This window comes from Psammomys obesus, unplaced genomic scaffold (assembly GCF_907164565.1).
Source record: "Psammomys obesus unplaced genomic scaffold, mPsaObe1.curated_primary_1811, whole genome shotgun sequence".
Lineage (NCBI taxonomy): Eukaryota > Metazoa > Chordata > Mammalia > Rodentia > Muridae > Psammomys > Psammomys obesus.
In genome coordinates, this window is record NW_026585895.1 from 49,951,078 (window position 1) to 49,967,043 (window position 15,966).

General features: G+C 53.5%; 1 protein-coding gene across 1 annotated transcript in view; it reads right to left on the reverse strand.

Annotated features, from left to right (window-relative positions):
• The window catches only part of Prrx2 (paired related homeobox 2), a 33,560-nt gene that overhangs the window by 754 nt on the left and 16,840 nt on the right, over positions 1–15,966 (reverse strand). The window contains exons 2-3 of the mRNA XM_055600572.1: positions 1,507–1,694; positions 825–1,003 (exon numbers count right to left, since the gene is read on the reverse strand). Of these exons, the coding sequence (XP_055456547.1) occupies positions 825–1,003; positions 1,507–1,694 (367 nt within the window). The remainder of the gene's footprint in view (positions 1–824; positions 1,004–1,506; positions 1,695–15,966) is intronic.

A 15,966-nucleotide genomic window follows, 5' to 3' on the forward strand; every position in this document is an offset into this window, starting at 1 on the left:
CAGGGAAGGAGGCTGGAGACCCAGAGGCCCTTCCAACTGATCCACCCAGTACCCCCTCCTAGAGGCCCATGGCTTCTGTAGAGCCTGCTACAGGGGTGAGGAGAGGGAACCCCTGGAGCTATAGGATATGATGGCCACCTTCCCCCACTTCCCACCTGGCCATCGTGGGGGGAGCTATTCTTTTGAAAAGATTTAGCTTACTTCCTATTTATGTGTGTGAATGTTTGCCTGCATGGTATGAATGTCAGCACACCACAGGAGTGCCTGGTCCTTGTGGAGTCCAAAAGAGGGTGTCGGATCCCTTGGACCTAGAGTTACAGACAGTTGTGAGCTGCCATGTAAGTGCTGGGAATTGAACCCAGGGCCTCTGCAAGAGCAGTCAGTGCTCTTAACCTCTGGGCCATCTTTCCAGCCCAAGGAAGAAGTTTTTTATTCCATCCATCCATCCATCCATCCATCCATCCATCCATCCATCCATCCATGTTGGAATATGGACTCTCAGTGCTCGCAGACTCTGTTTTTTGCGTGAAGGCCACGTGGACACAGGGCACTTCGTCTAGCTTGAGACTTCTTGCAGCCTTCTAGCTACCTCAGGGTGGAGCCCACTTTGCTCTCCTCCAGGCAGGCCTGGCTTCTCCCCTCTCCACATGCATATCAGTGCTCATGTGGACACACGCATGCTTATGATCCTGTGCTCTTAAACAGCCACACGCACTGCCGTGTATACACACACTCATCCACACACCATCCAAGCTCTTGCTGGAGAGGTGGCCTTCATGGGGGTCCAGCTGTCCCTGCTGATCCAACAGAGCCCCCATTCTCACCTGTAGGGGGACGATGCTGGCCAAGATAGATAATCCGGGTTCAGCGCAGTAGGCCGGGGAGCCACGGGCTGCTCGATGGCAGCCTCCTGGCCATAGGACTTGAGCAGCGAGGCAGAGCGGGTAGCCAGCATGGCTCGTTCATTCCGGCGAAACTTGGCACGGCGATTCTGGAACCAGACCTGAGAGGGAGGGTGCGGCTGGCAGGGTCTGGCAGACTTTGAGAGGATCTACTATGGCCCTGTGGATCTGGGCACATGCTGGTGCTGCCCCAGACCTGAGCTGGTGGCTTCTGACCCTCTGGGAATGACTGACAGCACCTGCGTTACATGCTGGGAAGCAGGACCCGTGAAAAATGGCCGGGTGAGCCCTCGGCGCCGGTGAGTACAAGGGCAGCCGGCACCCAGGGCAGAGCATTCCTAAAAGCACTGCAGGAAGCACTCTCAGCTCCTATCTGTGCACGTGTGTGGTATGTACATGTGCATGTATCCATGTGCATGTACTCACATACATGGGTAGGTGGAGGTCAGAATTAGGTGTTCTTGTTTGTTTACCGAGAATCTCTGAGCCGGGAGCTTGGCTGTCCTAGACTGGCTGCCGATGATCCCCTTCCCCGCACTGCCTGTCTCCGGGTCAGCGGTGGCCACCCGCCTGGATGTGAGCCCTCTGGGAGGACCCCACTTACCTGGACACGCGCCTCACTGAGGTTGACGCGGCGGGCTAGCTCTTCGCGCACAAAGGCGTCGGGGTAGTGCGTGCGCTCGAACACACGCTCCAGTGCCTGCAGCTGGCTGCTGTTGAAGGTGGTTCGGTTCCGACGCTGTTTCTTCTTTCGTTTGGTGGCGCTGCCACGGCCGGGGCTGGGACAGTCGCCTGAGGAAAGATGGAGGGTCAGCAGGGTGGATGCACTGTGCACTATGTCACACGAGGTCCCTGTGGCCCTGTCCTAGGACATCCATAGTATCAGCCCTCTACTCCTCTGACACTGGCTTTCCCGAGCCTCCTTCTGTAGGTTGCCTCGGACCTCAGGGTTGGAACATGTCCTCTTAACTCACCTGCTGCCTTCTGCCTACATCTGTTCATTTCTCACCCACCTGTCAACTTATCTATCCATCCAAATATCCATCTACCCATCAACCCATCTGCACATCCATCTAACCACCCACCTATCAATCCATCCATCCATCCACCTATCCATTCATCCATCTATCCACCTCTCCATATAGCCATCTATCCATTATCTGCTCATGCATCTGTCCATCCACACATTCGCTTCTCCATCTGTCCATCCATCCATCCATCCATTTACTGCCCATATATCCATCCATCTATCCTTTGTTCATTTATTTGAGACAGTGTCTCTCCAAACTACAGCCACACAGACTTGGTGGCTGGCAATTCCCAGGATCTGCCTGTCTCTACCCTTCACTCCTGTGCTGCCATTATAGGTGCCTGGCTTTTCACATGGGGGCTGGGGATTTGAACTCAGGTCCTCATGCTTGCAGAGCAAGCATTCTGCCCACTAAAATGTATGCTTTAATAGCAAGAAACATCATTTGCCATGATGCCACATCCAGCCGACACAGGAGGATGTGAAGCAGAGCAAAGGCCCCGTGTTGCCCAGTCCCACAAAATACACAATTTAAGAGCCAGCAAGCAATCTGCTGTGCCATGCACACTGGGGCTCTGAGTGGTCTGTGTTATTTACTAATATTCTGGAGCCTTCCATCTGAGCTCTGCACACATCTTAACTCCGTGTTGTCTCTTGTTCCTTTTCTAATCACTTTTTGCTCTATTCCCTTAGTATTGTTTTTTCCAGTGTAATACAATATGTGTAGTGTTTTCTCTCATCTAAGGAACATGTCTGCATGATTCATGTTTTCTCCCTCGTACCAAGCCTTCCTGGGGCTCACTTATTCAGTCTGTGAACGGAACCTGCCTGCTCCTCGTCACAGCAGCGCAGCAAGCCGCACTGACTCCGTGCACAACTGTGCCACAGTTGGTTCACAGGGTCCTTGTGATGGACAGCTGGTGCGTTTCCAATCTTTTGGAGCTAAAATATCAAAACAAATTGCCCCCATGTAAACAGGAGTTTCCGTTTTTTGCTGTGCACACTTGCTGCAGATTCCTATTGGTGGGAATTCTGCTGATGAGTAAGAAGAGCAGGGCCAGCAAGATAGCTCAGCGGCTAAGGGAACCTACAGAAAAACCTGGGTTCAGTCCCTAGAACCACACGGACACATGCTTCCCCCAACAACATACACACGCTCACAATTTAAATAAATAAACATGTAAACTCTTTTTTTTTTTTTTTTTTTCCTTGAGACAGGGTCTGTCTGTCTGTCTGGCCTGGAACTCAATATGTAGACCAGGCTGGCCTGGAACTCCCAGAGATCCTCAGGCCTCTGCCTCCTGAGGGTTGGGATTAAAGATGCTGGAAGCATGCCACCACACCAGGCCCCTAACCCCACTTTTAATTTATTTACTCATTTACTTATTTTCAACCCTGGGGATGGAACCAGGGCCACAGAGGTTGGGCAAGCATGCTACCACTGAGCTACAGCCTGGCCCTGCAGACAGTTTGGTTTATTGTGTGCTGTTAGGACTAACAGTAAGAGTTAAGAGACCCTCAGTCAGTGGACTCCAGCAGCCAGGCCAGCGTGCCCCACTCATCCCCACCCTCACCTCCACATCCAGGCATCGGCTGTTCCAAAATGCCAGCAGCGGCAGAGCAGATGAGCTGATGCTTACACTCAAGAGTTTCCCCTCTTTGGGAAATACTTGCAAACATGAGCCGAATGTAAGGAGGGAGGTAGAGGCTGGGAACGCAGTATGGCTGGTGCAAGCTGGCCTTGTCACCTGGTCCCCCTCCCCCTGCTTCCTTGTCACTCCACACCCCTGTCTGGTCTTAGGAGAAAAGGCTAAGATGGATGAGTGTGCCTAGTGCCTAGGAATGTCCCTACCCCCCCCCCCCGTCCCAACCCCAACGCCCCACACCCCTTAATGGGAAAGAAATCCTAAACCAAAATAACTAAGGCTGGGTGTTGAAAGTCAGGTGGTGAACAAGAGCCCAAAAGGAGAGATGGAAGTTTCTGGAACATGAGCCACCCCAAGAGCTGACTTCTGCCCTCCTTCAGGCAATGCCACTTGGGCACACACCCAATGCAGGAGGCATCTCAGCCAAAAAAGGAGAGTGTTTCGGGAAGTTTCTGAGCAATTGGAAACTGGGGGTGTTTAAATGAAAACCATTTTTGCAGGCTTCGCCTCACTGAGTGGCTGTGGAAAGAAACACTGAAACCTGGGGCCAGATAGGCTGATGGGGACTTACAGCAAGGACTCTCAAAGCTTAGGCTCCTTCTCCATGCCAGCAAGGGTCCAACAAGGGTCCACAAAGGGGCTTTAGCCATCGCCCTTCAGGATCATGACAGCCAGATAGTTGAATGCAGAACACTCCAGCAAAACCAGTCTGGGCAAGAAATGATCCTGCAGCCCCCCACGAAAGCCCAGCATGGCTGTGAGGTGCTAAGCCACTTCACATGGAGAAACCAAAGCTCTAGGCTCTCTCTCTCAAGGCTGTACAGTTGGGGTTGGGACCGTTGTCTGCTGAAAGGCTCAGGAGCTCCATCCCTCTGTGGTCCCTTCCCACAGCCACCTCACTCCCAAGCTTGGTGACACTGTCTGTCCCAGCTCTCAGAGCCCACAATGATGAGCCTCCAGCCCCCACCTCAACCAGAGAGCAAAGGTGTCCAAAGCCTCCACGACAGACCCAAGCAGTGTCTTGTCCCTCAAGGAAGTCCCCATAATGGGAGCTTGCAGACAGTGGACAAAAGTTGGTGTGAGCAAGAGCAAGAACACAGACAGCCTTGCTCAACAAATGATCCCCCCTGCTCTGTGTGATGGCCTGGTCCTTTGGTCCTCTCCAGGACAGTGATGGATGCGTGGAGGACTCAGCCACTGCAGAGCCCAGGCAGCAGCCCCCAGGAGGGCTGCCTGCTTGTCACAGGTTCCTGTTCTGTCCCTGAGAACAGAGATTCCCTCTGGACTCCAAGCTTGGCTTCAAGTATTTGGAAAATAAATAAATGCTCTCCAAGCCCCAGGCCACTGGCGTGCAGGTCCTGTCTTATCCCAGTGCTTCCCTTGGCTGGTGCTCACTGGGTGGGCTGCCCCCCACCCCAGAGCTGTGGGCACTCTCCTTTGGTTCTAGGACCTCTCTCTGCTTCCCCACATATTAAGTACAAAGTCAGTGGCTGAGCCTGTCATTAACGTGATTAGCAAGCTTAAAGATCATTGAGAAAGACCTCAAATGTAAAGCCAGCTACAGAGTGAGTTTAAGATCAGCTCAGGCAAGTTTGTGAGAAGCGGACTCTCAAGGAAAAATAAAGATGAGGTAAAAATAAGACTCCATGGTAGAGTGTGTGCATGAATGTGGCCCTGGTTCCACCCCCAGAACAACAACAACAACAACAACAAAAACAACAAAAAGAAACTAAAGGAGCGTATGAACAGAAAACCTACAACGCCCGAACCAGCCCTGCTGCTCTGCTGCCCTGATGAGGCTGGGTCATAACCCTGAGACGGAGGGGCCTGCTGTGGCTTTTGGTCTCTTATAACTGAAGTGACACTGTTCCCAATAACAAAGTGCCGGCACAGATACTATTATTTTGGTCGACTGACCCAAAGATATTTAAAAGCCTTCCTCGCTGCCAAACATTCAAGTCTTCCCCTCTCCATGGTTTTTCTTATTCCGTGTAATTTAAGGGTCTAAATAGCCTGCAGGGAATTAGCTGAGAATTCTTCAGAAGACAAATAAACTCAGCCTGTCCACCCTGCCTTTCTCAAGCACTGCGGACACTGCGAGCAGTCATTTGTGCCTGACCCCTGGGCTGTGGCGAGCTCCAACCCAAATAAATAACTTTTATTAATTAGCATTCATTCTGACCAAATAAGCTCCATTCCCCGTGAGCTCTGCCAACATGATCGGAAAAATAAACCATTGGTCCCTGGGACCTTGACTCGGATTTAACAAATTAACACGAGTCCCTTCTCAGGGGAGGGGGAGGCTAAAAGAACAGTATGTATTACGACCAAGGACAGAGCAGGCAGGGACTGGGGGTGGCACAGAGTCTGGGACCTGCTAAGGCTTCAGGAGCCCTTGGTAGAGACATGGGTTCTTCTGAAGGGCCCCTAGAGAAGAAAGTCCCATCTTTCACCCTGGGTGCTACAGGTCCGGCCAGAAGAGGAGAACAATGGCGGGGGGGGGGGGGCTGGCGTGGCTCAGTGGCAGTGTTGCTTGGCACAGGTGAAGCCCTGGGGTCTGCCCCCACCATCACTTAAATCAGGTGTGACTGTGCACACCAGCCATCCCAGCACCAGAAAAGTAGATTGGAAGATCAGAAGTTCAAAGTCATCCTAGGCTACAGAGTGAACTTGGGATCAGCCTGGTCTACATGAGTCTTTGACTCAAAAAATTAGGAAAAAAAAAACAAAAAACAAAAAAAGAAAAAAAAAAAACAAGAGTGAGAGTAGATCGAACTGTTGACCAAGGAGTGCGGGGTAGCCTCGCCTAGGTCTCAGGCCCATCACTAGCAGTATGGTTCGGCCATGCATGCCCTTCAACCGCTCCCACAGTGGAATAGCAGGTCACCTCCTTTAACCTCGCACTGGCCCTTCACTGGTGGCTCTCGGCACAATCTTACGTGTGGGGAAACTGAGGCACGGTAGGTTAAGCCACAGGCCAAAAGCACACGGCTAGTTAATGAGCTAGGGTTCCAACTCAGGGATCAGCTCAAAGACCAGGGTCTTAACAGTCTCCAGAGGTGGTTGCGTATGACTGCCTGGGCAAGATGGCAGCCCCGAGCGCCCAGAAGCCTCCCTGGAAAGGCGAGTACAGAGGAGGGAGGTGGTGCTGATGTTTGTGCTGCCCAGACTCTCAGACGCAGAAAAGGGGGATCTTGTGCAGGGTGCACAGGCCTGACTGAGGGGCCACCCTGCCCCCAGGGGAGAGGAGAAGGAAGGGAAAGGGACCAAGTGATGAACTCAGTGAAGGAGACACCAGGGTTCTGAGGGCATCCTGCTCCAGGAGTCAGTTCCATGTCAGCTGGGGTCACAAGCTAATATCCCAAACCAGGGGCCCAAGGGCTGGCCTCTGTCCCCAACACTCAGGGACAAAGATGGAGGATCCTAGGTCCCCTGGTCAGACTTACACAGGCTGATTTCCCATCATACTCCATGAAGCCCAGGAAGAGTCCTCAGGGCCCTCAGGCTAGTGTGGCCACTGCCGGGGCTGGGGAGGCGGCTCAGTGGGTGAAGTGCTTGCCATGAAAGTGAGGACCTGAGGAAAGCCAGACATTGTAATACCAGCTGTCCTATGGCGGGAAAATGGAAGCCCAGAGAAGCCCTGCAAGGCCACAGACCAGCCACTAGCTGTATTGGCCACAGTGAGAACACCGTGTCTCAAAGAAGGTAGAAAGTGAGGTTGCTTGCTCACCTCCACCCATACAACTTGGCATGTGCACAGCCTTGCTCACATGAACACATACACACACACACACACACACACACACACACACACACACACACGATAAAAACAGCGAGAATGAGAAAGAGGGGACAGAAGGAATCTGGGGTTGGGAAAGAATGAAGCAAAGGTGCTTAATCTCCCAGGCTTGAGGTGCTTGGAGGCGGGGGTGGGGAGAAGAGGCAAGGGAGGAAGTTGACAGTAATGTAGATGGGTAGGGGTGTCTGAGTGCTCTGGGTACTCGAAGTGAGACAGTAGGCAGGGAAGTGTCCCCTGTGGGTCAGCTTCAGTAGGCTGACGCAAGGAAGCCAGACCAGGCAAGGCCAAAGCTTCTGAGAGATGAGCTTGTGAAGCCTTGGAGGGACGGGAAAGGGCATCCGCCTGCTATCCTCAAGCACAAAAAAGGCTAGGCACACAGGTCCCCACAGAGGACAGTCTCACAGGCTGGGCCTTCCGGTGGGGCACTAGTGTACCAGTGGCACCATTCTTTATGCTCCTCCCCCGCAGCTTGGTCTCTCAGGCTTCAGCACACCGGATAAAGCGTTCCTGGTCACGCAGATGGGCAGCTTGGTCTCCATCGTTGTGACCCCCAACCCTAAGCTCTTGGAGAGTGAGGCTTCCAGCTGCAGCTGAAGTAACACGGGGACCTGGAGAGGGGGAGGGGAAAGGTGGCGACTGCCCCAGCTACAAATCCAGTCTGAGAAGGGGTTCATGTCTTCTGTCTGGTTTTAATCTGCGGCTGGCGGCCAATTGCCAACTTAGCACAGGGCCTACATTTTAATAGGGGCTGGCATGGCCTGGTAACTACCTCCAGACCAGGACACAGAGACCCAAGGGGCCCTGGAGCTTTCCTCTCCCCTCTGAGCCCCGGGCCTCACCCGACTACAGCCAGCAGGAGGCTGAGGTGAGGGCTGGGACAGACACCAGTGCTATCTAATTTCACATTGAGTTTTGGTGTTTTTTTCTTTGCTTGCTTATTTGGAGCAGGGTCTTGGGGAGTCCAGGATGGCCTCAAACTCAGTTTGCAACTAGGGCTTGGATTACAAACCTGTGAGCCACCACATCCAGGTGCTTTTTTGTTTGTTTGTTTCTTTGTTGTTGTTTTTTTGGTTTTGTGTTTGGTTTATTTGTTTTGAGATGGGTTTTCCCTAGGTAGCCCTGCCTGTCCTGGAACTCACTCTGTAGACCAGCCTGGCCTCAAATCCACAGAGATCCGCCTGCCTCTGCCTCCGGAGTGCTGGCATTAAAGGTGTGAGCCACTCTGCCCAGCTTTGGTAATTTTGTTAAGACCTTTTGAAGGTGTGTGTGTGTGTGTGTGTGTGTGTGTATGTGTGTGTGTCACGTGTGTGGACGTCCACAGAGGCCAGATGAGGTTGTCTAAATCCTTGGAGCTAGCGTTCTAGGATGTTGTGAGCCACCGGAAGTGGGTGTTGGAACTGAACTTAGGCCCTCTGGGAGCCATCTCCCCAGCCCAGGTTTTTTGTTTTGTTGCTTGTTTTTTTGAGCAAGGTCTCCCTCTATAGCTCAGACTGGCCCCGTGGCAATCCTCCTGCCTCAGCCAGGATTACAGACATGAGCCACATGCCACATGCCTGGCTAGGCTTGCTGTGAGTAAATCCAAAGCCGGTCCTGGGGTCCCTACTCCATAATGCATCCTCTAAAGGACTCAGAGTCCAAAGGGCCTTAGAGGCCATCAACAAAGCCCCTTATTTGCAAATGGGGAAACTGAGGCATGATTTGACCAAGGACTCTTCCCAAGGGGGTGGGGCCCCAAGCTCTGTTCTCCTGGACACTCAGAGACCCAGAACCTTACCACTCCCCATCTCTGTGGTGGAGATTACTGGGTGGGCTGCAGGAAACTGAGTCACGGCCTGGCGGCTGGGCCAAGATGCAGCTGGCAGCCATCTGGACAGTAAACGCCGCCTGCTCCCGGAGCACCCAAGGAGAAAAGCTGGCCTACGGGTTTCCAGGGCTGACCTCCTCCACAGGTCCTGGGTTCCTCCTTTCCTCTGGGACAAGCGCTGTTTCTACCTCCTCCTCAGGCACCTGGGGCTTTCCTGGAAGCTTGCTGGGTGTGGAGATACAGCCTAGACCCCTCCCACTTCTCCTTCCCCAGGATGACCTGTTCGCAGCTGGCCAGTGCTCTGTCTGTTCCCGTCAAGAACCCCTAGACCCTCCCCAGGACCCACTCCCCAAACCCGGGGGTTCTGGCCCCAGAAGCCCTGTCCTTATGATCCTGCCCTAACTCCAGCCATGATATGCCCATCACTCTGTCCTTCCATCCAGGGCCTGTGGGACCCGATGTGACCCTAACCATTGGACAGCCCTGCCATCCCAGATGCTAAGCTACAGAGCAGGGCTGGAGGTTTCCATGACCCAGTTGTGAGTCCCTGCAAGGCGGAAAATTTGCTTTGCTAGCTCGGCCCAGCCCTGCTAGGCGAGGCTCCAAGGGCGGGTAGGACTTCCAGCCCCTGCCTCCACACAGCAGGGGGCCTGTGGTCAGGATTGGAGTTTTCTCCAACCCTGTTTCTTTGGCTTTCACCTCCTCCACTTCCATTACACTCCTGACTCTGGGTTACAAGCCTTCCCTAAAACTCGGAAGGCCTTGCTATTAAACCTAGTTTGTGGGATGAGACAGTGAGCATCAGAGAGGGAGTGTAACTAACCCGGGCCACACAGCACTGTCCTCTGAGTGGCTAGAAGTTCGCTGTTCCTAGGCTGAGGGAGAGAAGGCTGCTGCTATGTTGGCCCCTCTCTCCTGCACGGAGCCAGCAGGCAGCAGGCTCTGGAACCTCAGCACACCCAGTGGTTGGCTGCAGTGTGATTTCTGTTGCTCATTAGTCGCCCTCTAACCTTAGCCACTGTGATCACTCTGCCTATTTACCAAACTTATTTACCAAGGAATGCCCGCTCCCCGCTGCGTACCGGGAGAGTGGGGTACCCATCTGCCTCAGAGTTCCAGCTAGAACCCAGGCATGGAGGGTGCACAGAGTCTACCAAAGAAGCCATCTTCCGGCATCTCTAACACGCTCCCAGCCACAGCCTCACAGGACAGCCACCCCAATCTCGAAAGCACCCCCCTGATCCATTTCCTCGAGGGGCTCCCAGTAATACTGGGTTGATGCTTCGAGGCACAGAATCAGGGGACTCCGCCTCCCAAGAACATTTTGTTCCCTCTTTGAGACAGGACCTCATTATGTAGCCCTGGCTGGCCTAGAACTCACTGTGGAGACCAGGATGGCCTCGAACTCAAAGAGATCTGCCTGCCTCTGCCTCCTCAAGTGCTTGGACTAAAGGCGTGCGCCACCACATCCGGCCAGAATTTTTCTTCTTTTTTTTAATGGAAAGGAACAATAAATAAATAAATAATGGAAAGGACAATAGTGGCGCCTCTCTGTACTCCCCTCGATACAATATAGCTGTTGCTCATTTCACGTGCTTCCTGTCCTGGGTCCCTTTTCACAAAGATGTCCTGAATCTCTTTACAGCGTATGTGAGAACCGTACTTTCTTTTTTGGTTATCAGGCTGGGATTCAGAGCAGACATGCCAGGGACATCTGCACGGGCTGTGCACTACACAACTCCAGGACTGACAGCCACGCAGCAGGTACCCCATGTTCAAGTTTAATGGCTGCACTCAAGTTCTGGCTTCCCCTGCCAGCTCTGCCAGGGAACACTGAGCTCCACTTTTCTCTTTCTTCTTTTCTTTCTTTTAAAAAGATTTATTAATTTATTACTTACATACTGTTCTGCCTGCAGGTGTGCCTGCATGCCAGAGGAGGGCATGAGATCTCATTACAGATGGTTGTGAGCCGCCATGAAGTTGTTGGGAATTGAACTCAGGACCCTTTGGAACAACCTCTGAACCATCTCTCCGCCCGAGCTTCACTCTCCTAAGCCTCAGGTTCCTTCCTAGGAATAGAGACGTTGGTCTCTGAGGTAGACCCACATGTCTGACACTGGGGTGTGCTGGAGAATCTACCATATGTCATATTCTGTCAGTGGCTGTTTTTATCTTGACAGCTCATGGAGTTGATTCAAGGGGGCACCCGACTTCTCAGATGAAGCGGCGTGGAGCTAGGCTGACACAGGTGCCTGACCCTCGGTTCCCACTCCACACACCTGCCTGTGGTTCTAGCCTCCTCAGGCTCCCTGTGAACAGCGGCATCACTTCCCCAGTCAGTCCCCTCTCCGTGGCCACTTCCGTTGCTTCCAGAGTTTCCTCTTGTGTAAAATGAAAAGCGTCCCATCTCTTCTCCCTTCAGCTGGCTTTCAAAGCCATGTTGACTGGAGGCCTTCCATTCATGGCCCTATCTCCCACACTTTCGTCTGTGCAGCTGTTCCAGATAAGCTGGCCTGCAGAAGTCTGAGGGAGATTCACGGAGCACAATGACGAAGACCGCTGGATGCCTGGCTCCAGGCTGCGGGGCTCAAATCCCAGACTCACTCGATGTTTGGGGACCTGGAGTCAGTTACAAGTGAGTGTTCTGAGCTTTGGCCTAGCAATGGGGACGGCGGGACGCCTCACCCCATACAAGGAGATGAATGACTATACCCCGCTCTTAAAACAGTGTCTAGAGCACAGAACTCTACAGTTAGGGTATTTATTTATCTGAGGGCGATGTGAATTCACTCAAATGCCACTGCTCCTCCAAGTTAAACAGCCACCATCTTCGCCAGGACAGCTGGGCCTACTTGCAAGAGAGGAGGTTAGGCTTATTGGCTGTGGATGTGTCTCATAGGAAGAGGATGAAGGTCACCGGACCCTTGCCTGAGTGGTCCAGCCTTTCATCCCAGCCATTTCTATGCAAATCTGCAGTAACAGCACATGACCCTGGGGTTCCCAAGAGGTCAGAGTCCAGAGGCTAAAGGAGGTTACGCGGGGGGGGGGGGGGGGGGGGCGTGTGTGGCTTCCATCTATGCAAGTATGGGGAAGCCAACATCCATTCTGGGTGAAGACTTTCCAGTGTAGCTTATTTGGGGTCCCCTCCCTCCTGTAAGCAAACCCTCACACACGCCCTGTAAGTGAGCTCAATACACTCACCGGCTCCCCAATCTTGTGAAGAAGGGGTGGGTATTGCTTACCTCTCCCCAGGGAAGAAATTCTAGAAACGGCCAAATTTTCCACGTTGTCTGTGCAACCTCTGGGGAAGTTACTTTAACTGCCCTCTCTAAATGGCTATTTTTAAATTGAAATTTGCAGAGGAAAATGTGCCTGTGTCACAGAGACCTTTCTCCTGGATGATTCTTAGCACCTCAGAGATTAGCTCTCGGCTTCCCAAGACACTTCACAGCTGAAGGAGTGGAAACGTGCACATGTACACATACATACACTCACACTGGCACACATGCGCACACGCACACACGTACACGTACGCGCACGCACACATACATTCAAGCACACACAGACACACACACACCTCACGCTTGGTGCTCCCTCTCTGCCACCATCACCACTCCTGCCCTTTAGGCCTCGGTTTCTCTGGGAAGCGGGCCCATGAGTCCTCTAATGTTTTGGAAGAGGTGTAGGGCTGTTCACTCAGCCCCCAGGAGATCTTGGAGCGTGGACCGTCTCTGTGTCCTGTCCTGGCTCTGGGCGTTTGCCCCCTGCAGATGCCTGCGGTGTCCTCACACAACTGCACCAAGAAGCAAGTGGCATGCTGGGTAGAGGTGGGAGCCCTCCTTCCCCTCCTACATCAGAGGCAGGGAGACTGGAGTCCGAAGGACTGCACCACTCTTTCTCACCACCACTCACTGGAAAGGGGCTCAACCAACTCCCCTGAGAACAAGGCCGGTGCCACTACTGTACCCAAACTGGGCTAGCCTGGCCTGGCCTCCCTGGAGATGGGTTTTCTTCTCTCCTCCACCAAGCTAGGGCATGAAACGCCAGCAGGTCACATTTGGAAGCCCTGAGAGCCCGGGTTTGACCACCATCCCAAGGCTGGTAGGGAGACATCAAAGTCACGGTTGGTCTGGTGGATGACAGACAAGCCCATGGCAGAATCAGTGTTTCAAAGCTGTATCCTGCCCTCCCCCTTCTCTCCTCTCTTTCCCAACTGGCGGTCCCTGAGGTGACTCAGCTTTGAAACAGCTTATGCAGGGCTTAAGCAAACAAACTCTGGGGGGCGGGAGGGTCCCCAGCCCGCGGGAAGCAGGCGCGGTGAGGGGGCTGGCTTTCAGAACACCCCTTCCCTCAGCCGGCTCCCGGGCCCAGTTCTCACCACGCCGGCCTGGGGTCGCAGGGCCCCGGGGACCGCGCCCGCAGCCTCCCGCCATGTGCTCGCCAGGCCGAGCGTGCGAGCCGCCGGGGCGGCCAGGGCGGCGCCGCCACATCTGGTTCCAGGCGCGGCCCTGGCGCCGGCCTCGCCGCAGCCCCGCGGCCCAGACACCGTTAACAGCCTGGCGCGCCCCGCCCTGTCGCATCCGGGGTACCACCGTCACCATCCCCACCTCCCACCATGGCCCAGGCGGGTAAACTGAGGCTGGGAGAGAGGCCATATGGAGAGAAGGCACAAGCAGAGGGGGCACTGGGCTGGACACCATCCTGGGCTGTAGGCATCCTCTGGCCCCTTAGGTGGCACCCAAGGTGGCAGCCATGCAGGCCCTCCTCCTCTGGGACCTTTAGCCCTTGTGCCTTGTCGACGTGAAGTTTCATGGGATGCTCCAGGATCGTGGGAGACCCAACGCCGTCTGGTCCCTAGCAAGGTAGCAGGGCACAAGCAGGTTCACTGGTGCTCCCCAGAGCTGCCCTGCTTTACAAAGGCATTTCTGGCCATCAAAAGAAGGGCCTAGTTGGTTTGTAGAAGGGACTGTGATCTTTGGGGCAGTCTGTCACACTCCAGTATTTGGTGACAGATTGGTGTGCACTACAATGGGCTCCTGAGTGGCAATCTCGGGAGCCTCTGGCTCCTCACAGCTGCACAAATGTTCTTGCAAACTGCAAGGGTTTCTTGGCTCTGTGTCTGTCAGTCAGGCAAACCTTCTACAGAGGGGCTTAATAAGGAGGTGGGGCCCCATCAGAGCCAGCACTCACCTTTTTCTGAGCCTTTACTGGCAGGACAAAAGAATGCATTCCCATCCTTTCACCTCAAATCTAACTGAAGGGCTTGCTCATGCAGGTATCAAAAAGTCTGGATTGCAGAACAAGCCAATTTGCAGACTTCTGAGCAGGAAAGACGCAGGTCCCTGGCTCTTTAACCCTCACTCCGAGACCAGGATGCACATAGACTTTTTTTTTTTAAACTTTCAGCTGAATTCACCTGCAGGTGCTGAGGTGCTGGTAGGATTCCTGTTCTCTTTGACCTCCACTCCAAGGTGTGGGGCTTGGGGAGGACTGGGTGATGTGGAGGCCATGGGGAGACAAGGACAGGGTGGGGTCACCAAACAAGAGTGCTTAAGCAGCACCTGGAACAGCTGACCAGCAGGGACTTCGGAGCCAGGGCCCCTCATCAAGTCCTCGGTTGCCTCCTCGGCCTGGCTCTCCAGAGGAGCTACTTTATGTGGTTTCGGGGGACCAAACTCAAGTGGTCAAGCTTGTGCGGCAGACAACCTCTGAGTACTGTAGCGGGCCTGTGGCAGATCCTGGCCACGAAACCCTGCCACCGTGCCTTATGACTGCACGCTATGCCTGTGTCACGATCTCTCAGACAGGAAGCTCTCAAGGAGGTGAGGATGGCCAGCACCCTCTCTGTACTGAAGGGCTGAGAACTCCCCTTGAGAGTGACAGAGCAAGCCTGCGTCTTCCTGAGTTCTGGCCCCAGATGGGCCTGTGGAGTGGTGAGCAATCCCTGGGCTGCAGGGTCACCCCAAAAGCTTCACAGTGGTGCTGTGGCCTACCCTAGACCTTTCTGAGCTAGTCTAGATGTTCCCCAGAACCTTCTTCTTCCTCTCTCTGTCTCTCTCTCATGCACATGCTCACACACAGACGGTGAGGTTCTGGCCCAACCACAAGGCCTCTGCTAGAACACGTTAAATTCAGTTCTGAGACCCATAGTAGAAGGGCAGAACCAACACACGGAAAGTCCTCCTTTGACCTCCACATAGACACACACACTCTCTCACACAAGAATAGTAATAATTTTTAAATGAAATTTAAGAAAAACATTTTTGTTGTTGTTGTTGTTGTTTCGTTTTTCGAGACAAGGTTTCTCTGAGTATCCCTGGCTGTCCTGAACTTACTCCTTGGCCTTGAACTCAAGAGTTCCGCCTGCCTCTGCTTCCCGAGCACTGGGAAGGTGTGGGCCACCACTGATTGGCTAAGAAAATCTTTTTCTTTCTTTTTTTTTTAATTAAATGATAATCTGGATTGGGGAGATGACTCCACAGGTAAGAATGTTTGCTGCACGAATGTGACCATTTCAGTTCAATCCTCAGAGTCCACACACACACAGACACATCCAAAAACAAAACCACAAGCACTAGTGTGTGTCTGTAACCCAGATGGAGGGCAGACACAGGAGGGCTGAGGCAGCGGGAACCTCACGGAGCAGCCAGCCTGGAGAGACCCTCCTCAGCCAGGGGGAGGGAGAGAACTGACACCAGACAGTTGTCCTCTGACCTTCACGTGGGCACTGAGGCACGCGCTTGTCCACATTCACACACATATTAAACAATCCTTTTTGTCTTGCT